The 19,319-nt window shown below is 45.9% G+C and overlaps 1 protein-coding gene across 2 annotated transcripts in view; it reads right to left on the minus strand.

The window, feature by feature from the left end:
- Positions 1–19,319, minus strand: part of LOC143288980 (UDP-glucose:glycoprotein glucosyltransferase 1-like) — a 93,737-nt gene that overhangs the window by 32,952 nt on the left and 41,466 nt on the right. The window contains exons 20-27 of one of the 2 annotated variants that reach the window (XM_076597701.1): positions 18,302–18,396; positions 16,507–16,530; positions 9,755–9,958; positions 8,852–8,983; positions 6,144–6,274; positions 4,458–4,553; positions 1,955–2,137; positions 270–459 (exon numbers count right to left, since the gene is read on the minus strand). In XM_076597701.1, coding sequence (XP_076453816.1) covers positions 270–459; positions 1,955–2,137; positions 4,458–4,553; positions 6,144–6,274; positions 8,852–8,983; positions 9,755–9,958; positions 16,507–16,530; positions 18,302–18,396 — 1,055 coding nt within the window. The remainder of the gene's footprint in view (positions 1–269; positions 460–1,954; positions 2,138–4,457; positions 4,554–6,143; positions 6,275–8,851; positions 8,984–9,754; positions 9,959–16,506; positions 16,531–18,301; positions 18,397–19,319) is intronic. The other variant, XM_076597702.1, reaches the window with a different exon arrangement.

A 19,319-nucleotide genomic window follows, 5' to 3' on the forward strand; every position in this document is an offset into this window, starting at 1 on the left:
CATCACCACACACCACACCCCAACACAATACAACACATCACCACACACCACACCCCAACACAATACAACACACCACAACACACCACACCCCAACACAACACACCACACCCCAACACAATACATCACCACATACCACACCCCAACACAATACAACACATCACCACACACCACAACACACCACACCCCAACACAATATAACACATCACCACACACCACAACACACTACACCCCAACACAATACAACACATCACCACACACCCCCACCCCACCTCCTCCAGCAGGATGTTGTCCAGGTCATACACGGAGGACACCGACTCCACCAGCCAGGACTCCGGGGGCTCCATGCCCAGGGTCAACAGCGACTTCTGGGGCAGGTCCAGGAACCGCGCCACCGGGCCCTCCGTCACCTCCCCGTCGCTCCGGAACGCCAGCTCCGGCTCCACGACGTAGCGGTAAAACCTGTCCACAGTTTCAGTTTACCTTTTTCAGTTTTCTCCAGGAGGCGCCACCTTCATTCGGCAAAATGAAATTCAAGCCCCCTACACTCCCTCAGACATGGATATGTTGACAAGGCATGTTAGACAACTGTGCCCCCCCTAGCCCCCCCACCACCCCGCCCCCCCCCCCCCCACACACACACAACCATCTCCCCTCCCACCCCCACACCCCCTCAGATAAGACCTCTTGACAGGCATGTCAAAGACCTGTTCCATTCCACAAACCCCCCTTCCAACAACCCCCCACAAACACACACACATCCTCCCCTTGACAGGCCAATCAGAAAGCCATCCCCTCTGCAACACACACACACCCACACACAGACCAGCATGTCACAAAACTATACCCCTACAAACACCCACAAACAGCAACCCCCCCCCCCACACCCCTCCTCCCAGGCCCCCTCCTCCCCAACCTACTGCCCCCACCCCTCCCCCCCAACTCGAACCTCTTGACATGTTGGGAGAACTATCCCCACCCCCTTCAATCTCCCTGTCCCACACACACCTACTCCCTAGATACAGACATGTCAAAGAGCAACCCCTCCATCCCTCCCCCCCCCCAACAACCCCCACCCCCCCATCCCACCACCATCCCCACACACACATAAATTTCAGTGGAGTGATGGCCTAGAGGTAACGCGTCCGCTTAAGAAGCAAGAGAATCTGAGCACAGGGAAATCTGTTGTGATGAAAAGAGAAATACAATACAATCCAATCCACACCCCCCAGAAACCAAACTCTCAACAAGCATGTCGGAAAGCTGCCTCCCCTCCAACCTCCACCCACCCCCTCCCCTACACACACATCCATCCCCCCAGCAGACATGAATTTCTTGAAAGGCATGTCAGACAGACAGCTATAACCCCTACGTACCTCCACTCCCTCACACACTCGCCTCCTCCCCACACCCCCAAAACCCTCAGACATATTGACAGGCATATCAGAAAGCTACCCCCCCCCCCCCTGTCCCCCCCCCCCCTTGAGGCCCAACCTCCCCCAACACACACACACTGCAGACATGGACCTCTTGACAGGCATGACAGACCGACAGCTATAACCCCTACAACCTCCACCCCCTCACACACACTCGCCTCCTCCACCCCCCCCTCCCCAAACCCTCAGACATGTTGACAGGCACATCAGAAAGCTACCGCCCCCCCCCCCCCCCGCCTCCCCTCTACCCCCCCCCCCCACCCCTTGAGGCCCAACCTCCCCCAACACACACACACACTGCAGACATGGACCTCTTGACAGACATGTCGGACAGCTATAACCCGTACATACCTCCACCTCCCTCACACACACACACACTCGCCTCCCCCCACACCCCCCACCCCCAGACAGGTTGACAGGCACATCAGAAAGCTAACCCCCCCCACCCCCCCGCCCCCACTCTACGCCCCCCCTTGAGGTCCAACCTCCCCCCAACACACACACACACTGCAGACACGGACCTCTTGACAGGCATGTCGGAGAGCTGCTCGCGGCAGTTCATGAAGACGCGGATGTCGACGTTGGCGACGGACTGCAGGATCTGCAGGATGGGGGCCAGCTTCTGGGCCTCCCGCGAGGCCGGGTCCACGATGGCCTCCACCGTGAAGGCCGGGGAGTCCTCTGCTGCAGGGATCTTCACCACGCTGTAACAGTCGTCACGTGGAACATGATGACGTCAAAGGTATGGAGGACATTGCTGTCTTTATAACTATCATTAACTCTCTCCATATGAACGGCGAAAGAGACGACGTTAACAGCGTTTCACCCCAGTTACCATCATCAAAATATTGCAAGCGGAAGGCTCTTATACTGAAGACGTGAATGTTGACAAAGAATACCACAATTCTGACGACGGAAGCTAAAGGTAGGGTCATTCAGACACCCACTGGACATCCGAGGGGTCTGTGTAGAGGAGAAGAGAGGACTGGCCGTACTGAGTGAGTTAATAAGTAGTAGTAGCAGCAGTGTTCCTGTTACTGTGCACAGTCTCCACCATGAAGGCCGGGGCATCCTCTGATAACACAGGGTCGTCACCACGCTGTGCAGTGTAGAATGTGACGGTGTCAATGGAATGAAGGAACATGAATTTTTCTAATTATCATCATTATCATTATCAATATTATTGTCATTATTATCATCAGTATTATCATCCGTGTTGTTATCAGTATCATCATCATCATCATCACCATGATTAGTTATCATCACCATTATCAATATCATTACTGGGTTTTCACTCTTGCCAGTAAATGCTGTCCAGTCCACTGTGAATCTCAAGAAGATTCTTCAGAAACAATTTCTTTTCATCCTGCAAATCTAAAATAATAAAATGAAATGAAATTATGGTGCTTAAAGCCTCGCCGACCACTTAGGCCATCTCAAGGCTATCGCCGCGTTAATAACTACTACAAGGGTAAAAAACAAACAATTAAAACGAGTCACCACTTCAAACTTTCCACTCAAAGTTTTAAAAAAACTTCCATAGTTTAAAACCTTCAAATCTGGTTAAAAATGTTCACTTCTTTTAAGAAGTCCATCAGCGCCCACGGAGGGACATCACGAAACAAGGTCTTCAAAGAAACCACCGTGTAATGTCTGTGTCTAACGTCATGCAGATCCCAACAGTCAAGGAGCACGTGTTTCACGGTAAGAGGCTCATCACAGGGAATACATCCAGGGGCCTCTTCCCCCTTCAACAAGTAAGAATGAGGTAAAAAAAAAAAAAAAAAAGTGTGCCCCGCATGCAGTCTGCACAGCACAGACTCCTCCTTTCTGTTCTTCACCCCTGAAGGGAGGGTCTCTTTTAGGCCTGGACAGATCTGAAAGAGCTTGTTGTCCGTCTGGGTGTTCCACTCCTCTTGCCAAAGATCCTTAACATAAGTGTTCACCTTCTGCTTCATGTCTGTGATCTAAAATAATGAATGACTAGTTCCAGGCCACCAGGTCTGACAAAATGATGACTGAAAGTTCCAAGAGACAAGAGAACGCACAACACTTTACAACAGTAACTGATGCAACCCTGTTAGCAAAATGAACAAATCGTTTTCTCGATACCTTATACAAGAAACTCGATGAACTTTCTGGGTGTTTTCATCCATGCCCCCCCCCACTCCCCACCCCCCAAGTCTGAACTGACCACTCAAAAAAAAACAAACAAAAAAACCAAGACAGAACCAGACACAGATATAATATAGTCAGCAACATTAACTCATTCAATCCTGTGCCCAACAACTGCTGGGGCATCAAATTAATTTCATTAAAATGTTTTCAAATTCTTACATATGCATATGCCACAAGCAAAGGGAATTAACTTACACAGCATTTTCAGCATAGTCAACACATATCAATTTGCAGGAAAAAAACAAAAAAACCTGTCGATTTAAATGTATTTTCGGATTTTTACCAAATCAACATGGCAAGGAGGCTTGCCCTGACTGTAGACTCCCCAGGATTGAATGGGTTAACTCTTTCACTGCCAAGTTTCTATGTGAAAAGCTCTCTCCAGTGCCAAGTATTTTAGACTCAACGCTCTCAGTCACATGATTCAGCTCGTGTCCAAACAACACAGTGGACTTAAGTCACCTCAAACTTTTTTTTTTGTTTTGTTTGTTTTTGCTGCCCCATCATCTGCACCGTTTCAGTGGCATTACTCCCACGCCGCTCATTTAGATTCCCCCACACCCGGGTTCGTCCATCACAGTTTCCAGCATCGGCAGTCTGCAGGGAACCATCAATGTTAGGTTGCCAGGAGGCCACACACCAGAGGCGACCCTGCACTGCTGCTGAGTCACTTTGGAGGTATTCACCTCAAACTTGGTTAGTCTGTTTCCTGTTGCACAGAAAAGTTCCGTTCAGCATGACCCCTTAGTGTCGACTCAAGTCTCCTCTGACGGTGAGCTGTCTGGTCAACTAAAGCCGCCTATGGCAGTGAAAGAGTTAAACGTTAAACGGGATGCACCCACTGACCTGTAGGTGTCTCCTTTGAACGCGACCTTGTGGCGGGTCACCGTCGATGCCTGCGTCGATAATAGAGCCGACACCTTCATCACCATGTCGCTGCCCCTGAAAAACATGACCATGCCATTCAGGAAGCGATAATAAATACTACAAGTATTTCCAGCAGCTTACATGCCTTCCCTAAATTCTGCCGTTTAGAAACCAACAGCAAATAATAACAGTTTATTTATTTTACAACTCACATGCCTGCCCCAGAACCTGCCGGTTAGGAAGCCATGATGAATAACAACAGTATATTTTACAACTGACATGCTTTCACCAGAATCTGTCAATTTGGAAGCCATAATAAATAACAACAGTATATTTTATCCCACCACTATCAATCAGAGTACCAAAGACCACAACAGGAAATTTTCTATCTAAAATTACGTTTAAATAACATACTTACCGTGACCCAACTAGTGCAGACTCCGGCAGGGGTCTGACATTCCTGTCCTGTGCAAACTACTATCCGCCTAAGCGGAGAAAACAAAAGCAACTATGGCCGATAACCTCCCGGAAGTAGGTAACCTCCCCTTTGTCCCGCTGGCTAGCGCCCTCTTTTTCCGGCAGCCATCATGACTCCTGTTCCTGTGCTCTTCATACAGCTAAGTTTTTTTCTCGTATTTTCTGCCTGTCTGTCGATTCTCTGGCGTTCTTGTTTTTTGTCAAATTATGTCTCCAACCAGGTCACGTGTAGCTCGATTGGGCGATCGCGCTAACACCATTCCCTTCCTCTCGGCTAAAACTTTCTCTGAGTGAACCACAAAATTCAATTCTGTTCACATTCGCAACAGAATTTTCAATAAGCATCCCATTCAAACTCACAACTGTCATTATTCTTGTATTTTGTATTTCTTTTTATCATAACATTTCTCTGTGTGAAATTCGGGCTGCTCTCCCCAGGGAGAGCGTGTCGCTACACTACAGTGCCACCCATTTGTTTTTTGCATTTTTTCCTGCGTGCGGTTTTATTTGTTTTTCCTATCGAAGTGGATTTTTCTGCAGAATTTGGCCAGGAACAACCCTTTTGTTGCCGTGGGTTCTTTTACGTGCGCTAAGTGCGTGCTGCACACGGGACCTCGGTTTATCGTCTCATCCGAATGACTTGCGTCCAGACCACCACTCAAGGTCTAGTGGAGGGGGAGAAAATATTGGCGGCTGAGCCGTGATTTGAACCAGCACGCTCAGATTCTCTTTGCTTCCTAGGCGGACGCGTTACCTCTAGGCCATCACTCCACTACATTTACTCATATGTTCACGAGTGGGCTTTTATGGGTCTTTTTACCCCCGCCATATAGGCAGCCATACTCCATTTTCGGGGGTGTGCATGCTGGGTATGTTCTTTGTTTCCATAACCCTCTGAACGCTGACATGGATTACAGGATCTTTAACGTGTGTATTTGATCTTCTGTTAGTGTATACATATGAAGGGGGTTCAGGCACTAACAGGTCTGCACATATGTTGACCTGGGAGATCGGAAAAAATCTCCACCCTTTACCCACCAGGCGCCATTACCGGGATTTGAACCCTCGACGCTTTAACCACTCGGCTATTGTGCCCATCACTCCCTCCACACACACCCCCCGAAACCCCAAACCCCCATGCCCCCGCTCCCATCCATCACAGCGGCTATTAGCCCTGACCCCCCTCACCTGCTGCCAGGTAGCTGCAGACCTTGCACTTGGTGCTTCAGTTTGATGCCCGACTGCACCGACACCAGCTTCTCCAGGAGACCAAAGTCGTCCTGCGTGAACGTCTCCTCTGCCTCCAGAGGTCCATACACCTGGCCAGAGAAAGAGAGAGAGAGAGAGAGAGAAAAAAAAAGACATGGATCACTCACACCGAAGAAGCCTTTCACTCCCGACTTACAGGGATGCCCGTGCTTTAGAGGGTTAACTGTGGTATCAACGGGGAGGCTGGTCGTGCGAGTATGCCGACTTCCTTGCAAATGGCGACTGCCTTGTCCCATGACCAGAATACAGAGAACTTTGTTATCTCAAGAGAAATTCGTTTGTGGTGTAAAATGCATAAACAAGACATGAACATCACAGTCGTTCAACATATATACATAAAAAGACATAAAATGCTTAGACGCAAACAATCAATACTCAACGCGATAACTCAGCAAATTTTGGCTCAATTTTGATCCTCTTTTTTTTTTCTTTTTTTTTGGCATTTTGTGAAGTGAGAAGTTGCCAGCCTCTCTCTCTACACGGCTGCTGGCACACACATTACAGAAGAGGTGGCTAGAAATCGTTAAGATTTTCCCGCACAATGTCAACAACAGCAACCATGAAAAACATGACAGAAAACGTGCTGAACTGGTGATTCTGGGTATCCCGATGATGATTACATGCTACAAGATACATCAACAGGTGGAGGGGGTGGAAGGTTGTGGGTCGTGCTGGAAGTGGGTGTCGAAAAAAACACACACACAATATTTTAGCTTGAAACCATTTTGGGGGCTTTCAGTCACAATGAAACCCTCGAGATGAAAACTTCCAAGCTGAAATATTGTCTGCAGTGAGCTTTTCTGTTGTAATATTGTGTGATAGTGTTTGTGGGTGTGTGGGTGACAGACTGTGTTGGGAGGGTGGGGGATTGGGGGAGTGCTTATATAAAGTGTTTATTAACTCAGTTCAGTTTCAGTTTCAGTAGCTCAAGGAGGCGTCACTGCGTTCGGACAAATCCATATACGCTACACCACATCTGCCAAGCAGATGCCTGACCAGCAGCGTAACCCAACGCGCTTAGTCAGGCCTTGAGAAAAAAAAAAAAAAAAAAAAGAAAAAAAAAAAAAAAAAAAAAAAAAAAGAAGAAGAAAGGTGAATAAATAATAGATAAGGTTACATAAATAAATAAATAAATAATAATTATAATATAAAAAAAAGATAGTAGTAATAATAATAATAATAAAATATTATTAACTCACTCCGGACGAATAGTTTTCTCCCTTGCTATCCCCTGCAGATGACCCTTTTGTTAGGGTTAGGAAAAAAAAAATTACAAAAAATAGAAAAGTAACTGAATGAAACTCCCTGTACTTGACCCACTGACCCCTCTTCTCACGTCGTGTGTACACCCCCCCCCCCTCCCCCGCCCCCTCTTCACAGCCTTCAGAAGCTGAGTCACTGTCAGTACCTTCTTGCTGGTAGCTTTCTTCACTGCAGACTCTTCATTCAACATCTTCATCATCCTCGTCAGTGTCAAAACCTTCAGTCTGAAGCATTTCAATCACTTCAGCAGCAGTAAAAAGCCGCTGTCATGATCTACTTTGCTCCAAACATTTCCACTTGTATCGCCTGCGACACCATTTTCGATACACACGCAGATTAGCTTGTCATGTGGGGTACCAAGGTCAACGGCTGGCCAGTGAGCGTAGAGTTACGGAACCTCTCACAAAGAAACTTTCCATTCGACCCTTGACACGTGTACAATGCCCAGTGTAGCTTTGCGATTTTGATGCTACGCCATGAGGAAAACGTGGAAAAAAAATTTTAATAGTCAAAACCGCTATAGTGTTCCGTTGTCCGGAGTGAGTTAAAAGAACTAACACAGTCATGGAGGGAAACAACACAGCTGCGCCTGGTTGTTGTGTCAAATACATTTACAGATATTCCAGCACCAATTCCATCCATATGATACAAAGACTTGCAAGAAAGAAAGAAAAAAGTATAAAAAAAAAAAGAAAAAAAGAAGAAAAGAAATAAAGAAGCAAAGGAAGAAAGACTCGAAGGATTCGAAGAAATGAAACAAAATAAAAACAAAATAAATTATGGAAAAGAAAGATTCAAAGAAACAAGAAGAAAAGAAAAAAAAAAGAACAAGACAGAAAGAAATGAATGAAGTAAGAGTGAGAGAGAGACTCAAGTAATGAAGAAAGAAAGATTCACACACACACACACACACACACACAGGCACGCACAGGCACACACACACAACACATGCAAAAACACACACACACACACACACACACACACAAACACACACACACATACACAACACACACACACAACACACAAACACAAACACATACACACATACACAACACACACACACACACACAACACACGCAAACACACACACAAACACACACACACATACACAACACACACACACAACACACAAACACAAACACATACACACACACAACACAAAACACACACGCACACACACAAACAACAAAAACACACACACACAACACACACAAACACACACACACAAACAACAAAAACACACACACACAACACACACACACACACACACACAAACACACGCAACACACACACACACAGACACAGAGTACACACACACACACAACAACAAAAAAAAACCACAAAAAAAAACCCAACACTCTCACCTTGCCATTGACCACCATGCCCCGCTGACCGGCGGTGAAGCCCAGGACGCGGGAGGCGAAGACAGCGTGGGACTGAAGGAATCCGCCTTTCTCTCTCTCCAGGTCCCGCAGGAAAGACGCCATGTCCATCCCCTGTCATCACCCCGACCACCCTCACTTGGATACTGATATGGATGCTTATATATATATATATTTTTTTTTTTTTTTTTTTGGTATTTGCATTTGTATTTCTTTTTATCACAACAGATTTCTCTGTGTGAAATTCTTGCATACTTGCATAGCACCTATCCTCAGTCAGAGACAAAGCTCTAAGCTGGACATAGATACTTCTATAGCGCCTATCCTCAGTCAGAGACCAAGCCACCGTCACTTGGATATTGATAGGAATACTTACATAGGACCTATCCTCGGTCAGAGACCAAGTTCTATGCGTGATATGGATATTCATATAGCACCTATCCTCGGTCAGAGACAAAGCTCTAAGCGTGATATAGATATATATCACCTATACACAGTCAAAGGAGCGTTGGGTTTTCAATCTGAGGGTCCTGGGTTTGAATCTCGGTATCGGTGCCTGGTGGGTAAAGGGTGGAGATTTTTTTCCGATCTCCCAGGTCAACATAATTATGTGCAGACCTGCTTGTGCCTGAACCCCCTTCATATGTATACGCTAACAGAAGATCAAATACGCACTTCAAGATCCTGTAATCCAAGTCAGCGTTCAGTGGGTTAAGGAAACAGAAATGTACCCAGCATGCACACCCCCAAAAACGGAGTATGGCTGCCTAAATGGCGGGGTAAAAAGGTCATACACATAAAAGCCCACTCGCATACATATGAGTGAACTTGGGAGTTGTGCCCACGAACGACAAAGAAGAAGAAGAACCAAACGGCCACACTCACGTTGACTTCCAGGTCGCTGAGCGTCTTCTTGCCGTCCATGAGGTCTGCGTAGTTGTCCTCCTTGACCAGCTTGGTGACGAAGCTCTTGGCCAGGGTGTTGGGCAGCGTCTGAAGCGCCACCTGCATGGCTCGACTCACCAGGTTCTTGTTGCCGGGCGACGCTGAGTTGAAGACGATGCCGAGACGCAGGTCACTGGATGCTTTCTGGAAGTACCATCAACGAACATAATTTAATCTTTTTTTTTTTCTTTTTTTTTAAATAACGTACAGATTCCTCAACTTACAACTGTTTTAGACAATACCTCTCACCACCGAGTTAGCACACGGGTTTGGGCCAAACACAACAAACCAACAGGCCTAGTTTGCACCAGTTTGACATGGTACAGCATACGACGCCAAAACAACAGTTTTAAGCCACTCAGCCAAACGCAAAGAAACTACATACACTACATATCAGTACTCCTCGTACACACTCACAGAGAAAAGATGAAAATCCTATCATTTCTTTATGGCAATAAACAAGCAAACACACACACACACAAAACCACCAACTAAACACGACACTCAAGTTGATAACAGTCAGGTCAACACAATCCCTCGGATACACGATGGTGGTGGTGTGCGTCCATCGAGATCGATGATGACCATCGTTGTCATCCAGCTGGGAGATTGGGGGAGGAGGTCATTAAGGATGACTGATGACTTGCGCGATGAGTTTGTTTAAAGTGAAGAGGAGTTGCGCAATGTCGACCTCACTCTCTCGTCCGGGTCCACCAATTTCCAGTGGCAAGACTAAGTCGAGACGACTGGAGGATGAGCATGGATGCAGTGGATGACTAAGATATCCTTTCGGTGTCTCATCTTGCTCTCTGCACTCCACAGTGCATTGCTGTAACCGCCTTCATCTCCGTTGAACCGATAGGTTTCTTCCGCAGATTCTGCCGGATCCAGACTTCGCATGCATGGGTAGACACACCCCGAGGGCCAACTGCGTGTGACATGCACATAGCAAAGTGGAGCCAGATGGCCATCAGTGGCTCTCCTGAGCCGACGCCCTTTTATGGATCTCGTTTTTAATTCCATAAGGGTGTCTAGCCACCCGCCTCACCAGTCCCGGAAGGGAGCAGTGGGAGTGCCGGTTTAGTCGCCGGCAACCCAACCCGACCCTGAACAGGTTGTACTGGATTACAAGTTACCAGTAGCAGATCTAATGACCTGACCTGACCTGACGGATACACGATACAGGCATGCAAAATATCAAACTGAAAGCCCACTGTTTCTCCAGCAGGCAGCCTTCCATTCAGAGAAACCAACAACAATCAGAAACCCCAACTCCACACAAAACAGAAGGCAAAAAAAAAAAAAAAAGAAGAAAAAGGCAACAGAACTGTCGAAAGCAAAACCTTTACGTTTAAGACCACGCTGGTACATCTGTGTATCTTTCTCAAGTCATATACAGCTTCAAGCAGAAATTCTCCATGCTAACAGCAGCTGTTTTTTTTTCTCCTTTTGGTTCTCTATAACTTCTAGTTAGTCTCACCATTGAAAAATCAGCAAACCAAAAAGGGGGGGTGGGGGTGGGGGGACAGGGGGGGGGGCGGCTGCAATGTGATCGCAATAACGTAACTATGTGATGACAGAGGGCAGTAAGGAGAGAAAGAAAATTCCATGGTCAAAGAGTCAACTGGACTGAAAGAGAAAGGACAGTGGCAGAATGTCATGATGAAATAACAGGGAACTTGGGGGAAAAGAAGAGAGAGAGAAGGAACAGTGGCAAAGACAAATGGCACAATAACAGGGAACTAAGAGGAAAAGAGAGAGAGAAGGAACAGTGGCAAAGACAAATGGCACAATAACAGGGAACTAAGATGAAGAGAGAGAGAAGGAACAGTGGCAAAGACAAATGGCACAATAACAGGGAACTAAGATGAAAAGAAAGAGAAGGAACAGTGGCAAAGACAAATGGCACAACAACATGGAACTAAGAGGAAAAGAAGAGAGAGAGAAGGAACAGTGGCCAAGACAAATGGCACAATAACAGGGAACTAAGAGGAAAAGAAGAGAGAGAGAAGGGACAGTGGCAAAGACAAATGGCACAATAACAGGGAACTAACAGGAAAAGAAGAGAGAAGGAACAGTGGCAAAGACAAATGGCACAATAACAGGGAACTAAGAGGAAGAAAAGAGAGAGAGAAGGAACAGTGGCAAAGACAAATGGCACAATAACAGGGAACTAAGATGAAGAGAGAGAGAGAGAGAGAAGGAACAGTGGCAAAGACAAATGGCACAATAACAGGGAACTAAGATGAAAAGAAGAGAGAGAGAAGGAACAGTGGCAAAGACAAATGGCACAATAACAGGGAACTAAGAGGAAAAGAAGAGAGAGAGAAGGAACAGTGGCAAAGACAAATGGCACAATAACAGGGAACTAAGAGGAAAAGAGAGAGAAGGAACAGTGGCAAAGACAAATGGCACAATAACAGGGAACTAAGATGAAAAGAGAGAGAAGGGACAGTGGCAAAGACAAATGGCACAATAACAGGGAACTAAGATGAAAAGAAGAGAGAGAGAAGGAACAGTGGCAAAGACAAATGGCACAATAACAGGGAACTAAGAGGAAAAGAAGAGAGAGAGAAGGAACAGTGGCAAAGACAAATGGCACAATAACAGGGAACTAAGAGGAAAAGAAGAGAGAGAGAAGGAACAGTGGCAAAGACAAATGGCACAATAACAGGGAACTAAGATGAAAAGAAGAGAGAGAGAAGGAACAGTGGCAAAGACAAATGGCACAATAACAGGGAACTAAGATGAAGAGAGAGAGAAGGGACAGTGGCAAAGACAAATGGCACAATAACAGGGAACTAAGAGGAAAAGAGAGAGAAGGAACAGTGGCAAAGACAAATGGCACAATAACAGGGAACTAAGATGAAAAGAGAGAGAAGGGACAGTGGCAAAGACAAATGGCACAATAACAGGGAACTAAGAGGAAAAGAAGAGAGAGAGAAGGGACAGTGGCAAAGACAAATGGCACAATGACAGGGAACTAACAGGAAAAGAAGAGAGAAGGAACAGTGGCAAAGACAAATGGCACAATAACAGGGAACTAAGATGAGGAGAGAGAGAAGGAACAGTGGCAAAGACAAATGGCACGATAACAGGGAACTAAGATGAAAAGAGAGAGAAGGGACAGTGGCAAAGACAAATGGCACAATGACAGGGAACTAACAGGAAAAGAAGAGAGAAGGAACAGTGGCAAAGACAAATGGCACAATAACAGGGAACTAAGAGGAAAAGAAGAGAGAGAGAAGGGACAGTGGCAAAGACAAATGGCACAATAACAGGGAACTAAGAGGAAAAGAGAGAGAGAAGGAACAGTGGCAAAGACAAATGGCACAATAACAGGGAACTAAGAGGAAGAGAAGAGAGAGAGAAGGGACAGTGGCAAAGACAAATGGCACAATAATAGGGAACTAAGAGGAAAAGAGAGAGAAGGGACAGTGGCAAAGACAAATGGCACAATAACAGGGAACTAACAGGAAAAGAAGAGAGAAGGAACAGTGGCAAAGACAAATGGCACAATAACAGGGAACTAAGAGGAAGAGAAGAGAGAAGGGACAGTGGCAAAGACAAATGGCACAATAACAGGGAACTAAGAGGAAGAGAAGAGAGAAGGAACAGTGGCAAAGACAAATGGCACAATAACAAAGAACTAAGAGGAAAAGAAAGAGAAGGAACAGTGGCAAAGACAAATGGCACAATAACAGGGAACTAAGAGGAAGAGAAGAGAGAAGGGACTGTGGCAAAGACAAATGGCACAATAACAGGGAACTAAGAGGAAGAGAAGAGAGAAGAGACAGTGGCAAAGACAAATGGCACAATAACAAAGAACTAAGAGGAAAAGAAAGAGAAGGAACAGTGGCAAAGACAAATGGCACAACAACATGGAACTAAGATGAAAAGAAGAGAGAGAGAAGGGACAGTGGCAAAGACAAATGGCACAATAACAGGGAACTAAGATGAAAAGAGAGAGAAGGGACAGTGGCAAAGACAAATGGCACAATAACAGGGAACTAAGATGAAGAGAGAGAGAAGGAACAGTGGCAAATGAAATGAAATTATGGTGCTTAGAGCCTTGCCGACCACTAAGGCCATCTCAAGGCTATCGCCGCGTTAATAACTACTACAAGAGTAAAAAAACAAACAATTAAAATGAATCACCACTTCAAACTTTCCACTCAAAGTTTAAAAAAAAACTTCCATAGTTTAAAACCTTCAAATCTGATTAAAAATGTTCACTTCTTTCAAGAAGTCCATCAGCGTCCATGGAGAACAGTGGCAAAGACAAATGGCACAATAACAGGGAACTAAGAGGAAAAGAGAGAGAAGTAACAGTGGCAAAGACAAATGACAAAATGAGCGCACTGGTTCGAATCATGGCTCAGCCGCCGATATTTTCTCCCCGTCCACTCGACCTTGAGTGGTGGTCTGAACGCTAGTCATTCGGATGAGACGATAAACCGAGGTCCCGTGTGCAACATGCACATAGCGCACGTAAAAGAACCCACAGCAACAAAAGGGTTGTTCCTGGCAAAATTCTGTAGAAAAATCCACTTCGATAGGGAAAACAAATAAAACTGCACGCAGGAAAAAAAAAAAAAAAAAGGGTGGCGCTGTAGTGTAGCGACATGCTCTCCCTCCCTGGGGAGAGCAGCCCGAATTTCACACAAGAGAAATCTGTTGTGACATAAAAAGAAATACAAATACAAATACAAATAAGATGAAGAGAAGAGAGAGAAGGAACAGTGGCAAAGACAAACAGTACACAATGACAGGGAACTAAGAGGACAAGAAGAGAGAGAGAGGATGTCAGTGACAAAGAACCAGGTGGACCTGACCAGAGACAGGAAAATTTCTATTCCATAAGCCTCCACCACCTCCAAACAAACACCACGATGTAAACCGAAAATTCCAGAAAACAAAACAAACAAAAAACAACAACCAAAAACATGAACAAGCCATGCATACAAGAATGGAAAAAAATCACAAACGATACAGATCATCAGTTGTTGTTTTTTTGTTTTTTTTGTTTGTTTTTCTCAGCTGAAAGAAGACATCACCGTTCCCACATCCTCTATGAAACTGGTTCGTATTTTCACTGCATAAAAGATGCACAGTTCCCAACTTCTTGCTCATGAATCTTGTTGTATTTTCTCAATCGTGACAGAGACAAGGGGAGTCATAAGCTCAACAAGAGAAACAACCAATAAACAATGCAGAAAAAAAAAAAAAGAAAGAAAAAAAGAAAGTCAAAAACATTAATGTTCCCAGTGAATGTAGACACACTTTCATGTAAGGCTTCACGACTCAAACAGTCCAAAATGAAAAACGCTGAATGGTAACATAACTAAAAACAAAAACAAAATAATGCACTTGATATTGGCAAAACATTTCCTCCGTAACGAATCACAAAACAGGCACAGAGAGAGGGGGGAGAGGGGCGGAGGCCAAAGTCATGGAGAAGGAAGGGTGGGAGGAGGGAGGGGGCAAGGGAGAGGGAGGGATGAGGGGGGGGGAATAAATCAATTAATGAATCAGTGAACGAACAGACAAATGAATAAATAAAAAGGTAGGGCAGGAAGGGTGGGAGTTGTATGGTGATTTGGAGGGACATCAATCAATCAATGAATCAATGAACGAACAGACAAATGAATAAATAAAAAGGTAGGGCAGGAAGGGTGGGAGGAGGGAGGGGGCGGGGGAGAGGGAGGGATGGGGGGGGGGGGAATAAATCAATTAATGAATCAGTGAACGCACAGACAAAAAACCAAAATAATGCACTTGATGCTGGCACAACATTTCCTCCATAACGAATCACAAAACAGGCACAGAGAGAGGGGGGGGAGAGGGGCTGAGGCCAAAGTCATGGAGAAGGAAGGGTGGGAGGAGGGAGGGGGCGGGGGAGAGGGAGGGATGGTGGGTAGAGTGATGAGCTGGGCGCAGCGGTTACAGACAGGCAGGGGTGGGCAAGGCGGGGGGATGGTGGTGAACTAGGCACCCGGTAGGTCCAGGCATCAGTGAAACGCGCATCCTGTAAAGCGAGGATTCGAACCCCCTACCCTCCGACCCTCCGATAACTGGAACGCTCCCTCCCCTCTCAGCACTTCCTTGGCCGTGCTCCCTGCACTGACCAACAACCGCCTTGTAAACGCCCACTATCCAGTAAACATCCACCCCCAGATTTTGGGTTAAAGACTGTGTTTGGGGCAAAATTCCTTGTAAACGCCCACCCCCCACCCAACAACCCCCCACCCACCCCCCAAATTTAAAAAAAGAAAAAAAAGGAAAAGAAAATAATCACGAACTGATTCAGTTTGCTATTTATGAAAATCTGTTGTTGGATCCCAAGATAAAAGAGTAGAACACGCTGCATGGGATGTCGATGCATGTGTCACGGAAAGAAAAAAACCACAGTGAGCGCGTGACATCACTCCATGACACACACCTGTGTCTTGCTTCAGCAGCCAGCGTTCCCTTCCCACCCACCCCAGCCCAGCCAGCGCTGTGTGTGGTGAAACGAAGAAAAGGGAGCAGGCCCCCATATAGGGTGACGCACACCCATCCTCAATCCTAGTGTGGAATTCATGCAAAGGGGAGTGGGCGTTTACAACGCGGTCTACAGCACTGCATATACAGCAACAAAAACAGTACCCAGGCTGCTCTGGGAGCAACGGAACAAACTCTGACACACTTACCAACGGATGGACTATGGGGTCAAACTGAAATGATAGGAAATCCGTTCAGCACATCAACACACACACACACACACACAAATGTCAAAATCAGACTGATCACAGACAAGCCTCGCACAAATATTTGTTTCTAAACTTTTTTCTTTTCTTTTCTCTTCTCCCCCCCCACCCCCCCCACCCCCCCCTGAGTTAAATTCATCCCAAAGAAATATTATACACATCCATGTCTGTTTAGATTATGTTTATTGATGTCATCGATTGGTAATGAAACAATATACAGTTTAGCTATGTATTTATTTCAAGCACTTCAGCTGAGAGAAACACTAGTATCCTAATATTATTGTTTTGGCATCTGGTTATGCTTATTGTGTTTACATAGTTGTAGTGACACATGTTAATCAGTTATCGCCCCCTGTTCATATGGGGGCTATGGCCTTAGATGAATAAATCATCTGAAATCTTTTCTTTTTTTTTTTAAATCATGCCCCTATTGCCAAACACATCTCCCAGACTGGTTCGTGTTTGACCGCTGGGCCACGTGTTCTATCATCAGTTTAAATCCCACGCCTCGCTCTTTCACCCCTGGTCTGCTGAGCATTTTACGAAAAGGGGGTCAGTGTGGCATGAAATGTAAGCGGAATTATGAACTACTAAATTACTTTTTTTGTGCGTACTCTCAAGTGCTGATTTTGCGAAACAAAAGTACCACAAGAGGAGGACGTCCTGACAAACTGATCTGAAAGCGACGGGCGCAATAGCTGAGTGGTTAAAGCGTTGGACTGTCAATCTGAGGGTCCCAGGTTCGAATCACGGTGACGGCGCCTGGTGGGTGAAGGGTGGAGATTTTTCCGATCTCCCAGGTCAACATATGTGCAGACCTGCTAGTGCCTGAACCCCCTTCATGTGTAAACGCAAGCAGAAGATCAAATACGCACGTTAAAAATCCTGTAATCCATGTCAGCGTTCGGTGGGTTATGGAAACAAAAACATACCCAGCATGCACACCCCCGAAAACGGAGCATGGCTGCCTACATGGCGGGGTAAAAACGCTCATGCACATAAAAGCCCACTCGTGTACATGCTAGTGTACGTGGGAGTTGCAGCCCACGAAAGCAGAAGAAGAAGAAGAAGCAGCTTGATGCAGATGGCATTCTAAGTGAACCTGTATTCGAAAAAAACCCCAAGAAAACGAAGCTTTGTTCAACTGACTGAACCAATAACTGTCCGTCAATTTTCACCGTTTTAGTGAATCACCCTATTATTTCTACTGCAGCGGTCTCAGGTAATGCCTGGCCCAGGGGAGATGTGGCAGAGGGTAGAACACGTTAATCAACACAGCAGCACCAACACATCAAATGTCACGGCTCCTCTCACAGCCTCCGGGATTCGAATCAAAACTTCCATCTTTTTACCAAAAGTACTCATTTATTATTTCTAATCAAAGGTTTTGCCAGGGTAAAACAGATAGGCAAGATTGTTGTGGGGGGAGTGGGGGGGGGGGGGAGAAATCCTAGGGCAGGACACACACAGTTGGGATCAGAATTTACTGGAAAACATTAAACTAAAAAAAATAATAATTTTTTTTAAATGCAGAGGAAATTTGGCAAGACACAAAAAAAGCAGGACTGGTACTGACAGTGAAAACGACAAACTGAAACTAGTATGACACAAACAGCGGGACTGGAATAGAATACACACTGGGACTGAGAGGGAAAAAAAAAACAAACCCAGCCGACAACAACAACAACAAAAAAACACAAGAAAAAAAAAAAAACCCCGAAAAAGGGAAGCCACTCACAGCATGCTTGATGGCGCTGTACATGAGGTCTCTCCCTTCAGGGGTCTCCAGGTCGCACACCACCCACAGCGACACGGCACGCACCGCTTCCTCGTCTGAAACGCAACCGCCGGTTCAGTTCAGAAACTCAAGAGGCGACACTGCATTGGGACCAATCCATACATAACGCCACACCATACCACATCTGCTAAGCAGATGCCTGACCAGCGGCGTGACCCAACGCCCTTGGTCAGGTCGAGGGGAAAATAAAGTAAAACAAAATACAATATAAAATAAAATAATGAAGTGTAAAAAAAAAAAAAAAAAGAAATAATGAAGTGCTGGAATTTGTTGGACTCTCTTGACGGGCGCAATAGCCGAGTGGTTAAAGCGTTGGACTGTCAATCTGAGGGTCCCGGGTTCGAATCACGGTGACGGCACCTGGTGGGTAAAGGGTGGAGATTTTTACGATCTCCCAGGTCACCATATGTGCAGACCTGCCAGTGCCTGAACCCCCTTCGTGTGCATATGCAAGCAGAAGATCAAATACGCACGTTAAAGATCCTGTAATCCATGTCAGCGTTCGGTGGGTTATGGAAACAAGAACATACCCAGCATGCACACCCCCGAAAACGGAGTATGGCTGCCTACATGGTGGGGTAAAAACGGTCATACACGTAAAACCCACTCGTGTGCATACGAGTGAACGCAGAAGAAGAAGAAGAAGAAGAGTTGGACTCTCAATTTTGGAGCGTCCTGGATTGGATTCCTGTTCACAACTTCTTCTTCTTCTTCTTCTGCGTTCATGGGCTGCAACTCCCACGTTCACTCGTATGCACACGAGTGGGCTTTTACGTGTATGACCGTTTTTACCCCGCCATGTAGGCAGCCATACTCCGTTTTCGGGGGCCTGTTCACAACATCTTCAACTGGATTCACTCAGTGGTGTCTTCCTTCATCATTTCATTTAGGAACACACACACACACACACACACACACACACACACACACAACACACACACACATATATATATATATA

This window comes from Babylonia areolata, chromosome 13, assembly GCF_041734735.1.
Source record: "Babylonia areolata isolate BAREFJ2019XMU chromosome 13, ASM4173473v1, whole genome shotgun sequence".
NCBI classification, from domain to species: domain Eukaryota; kingdom Metazoa; phylum Mollusca; class Gastropoda; order Neogastropoda; family Buccinidae; genus Babylonia; species Babylonia areolata.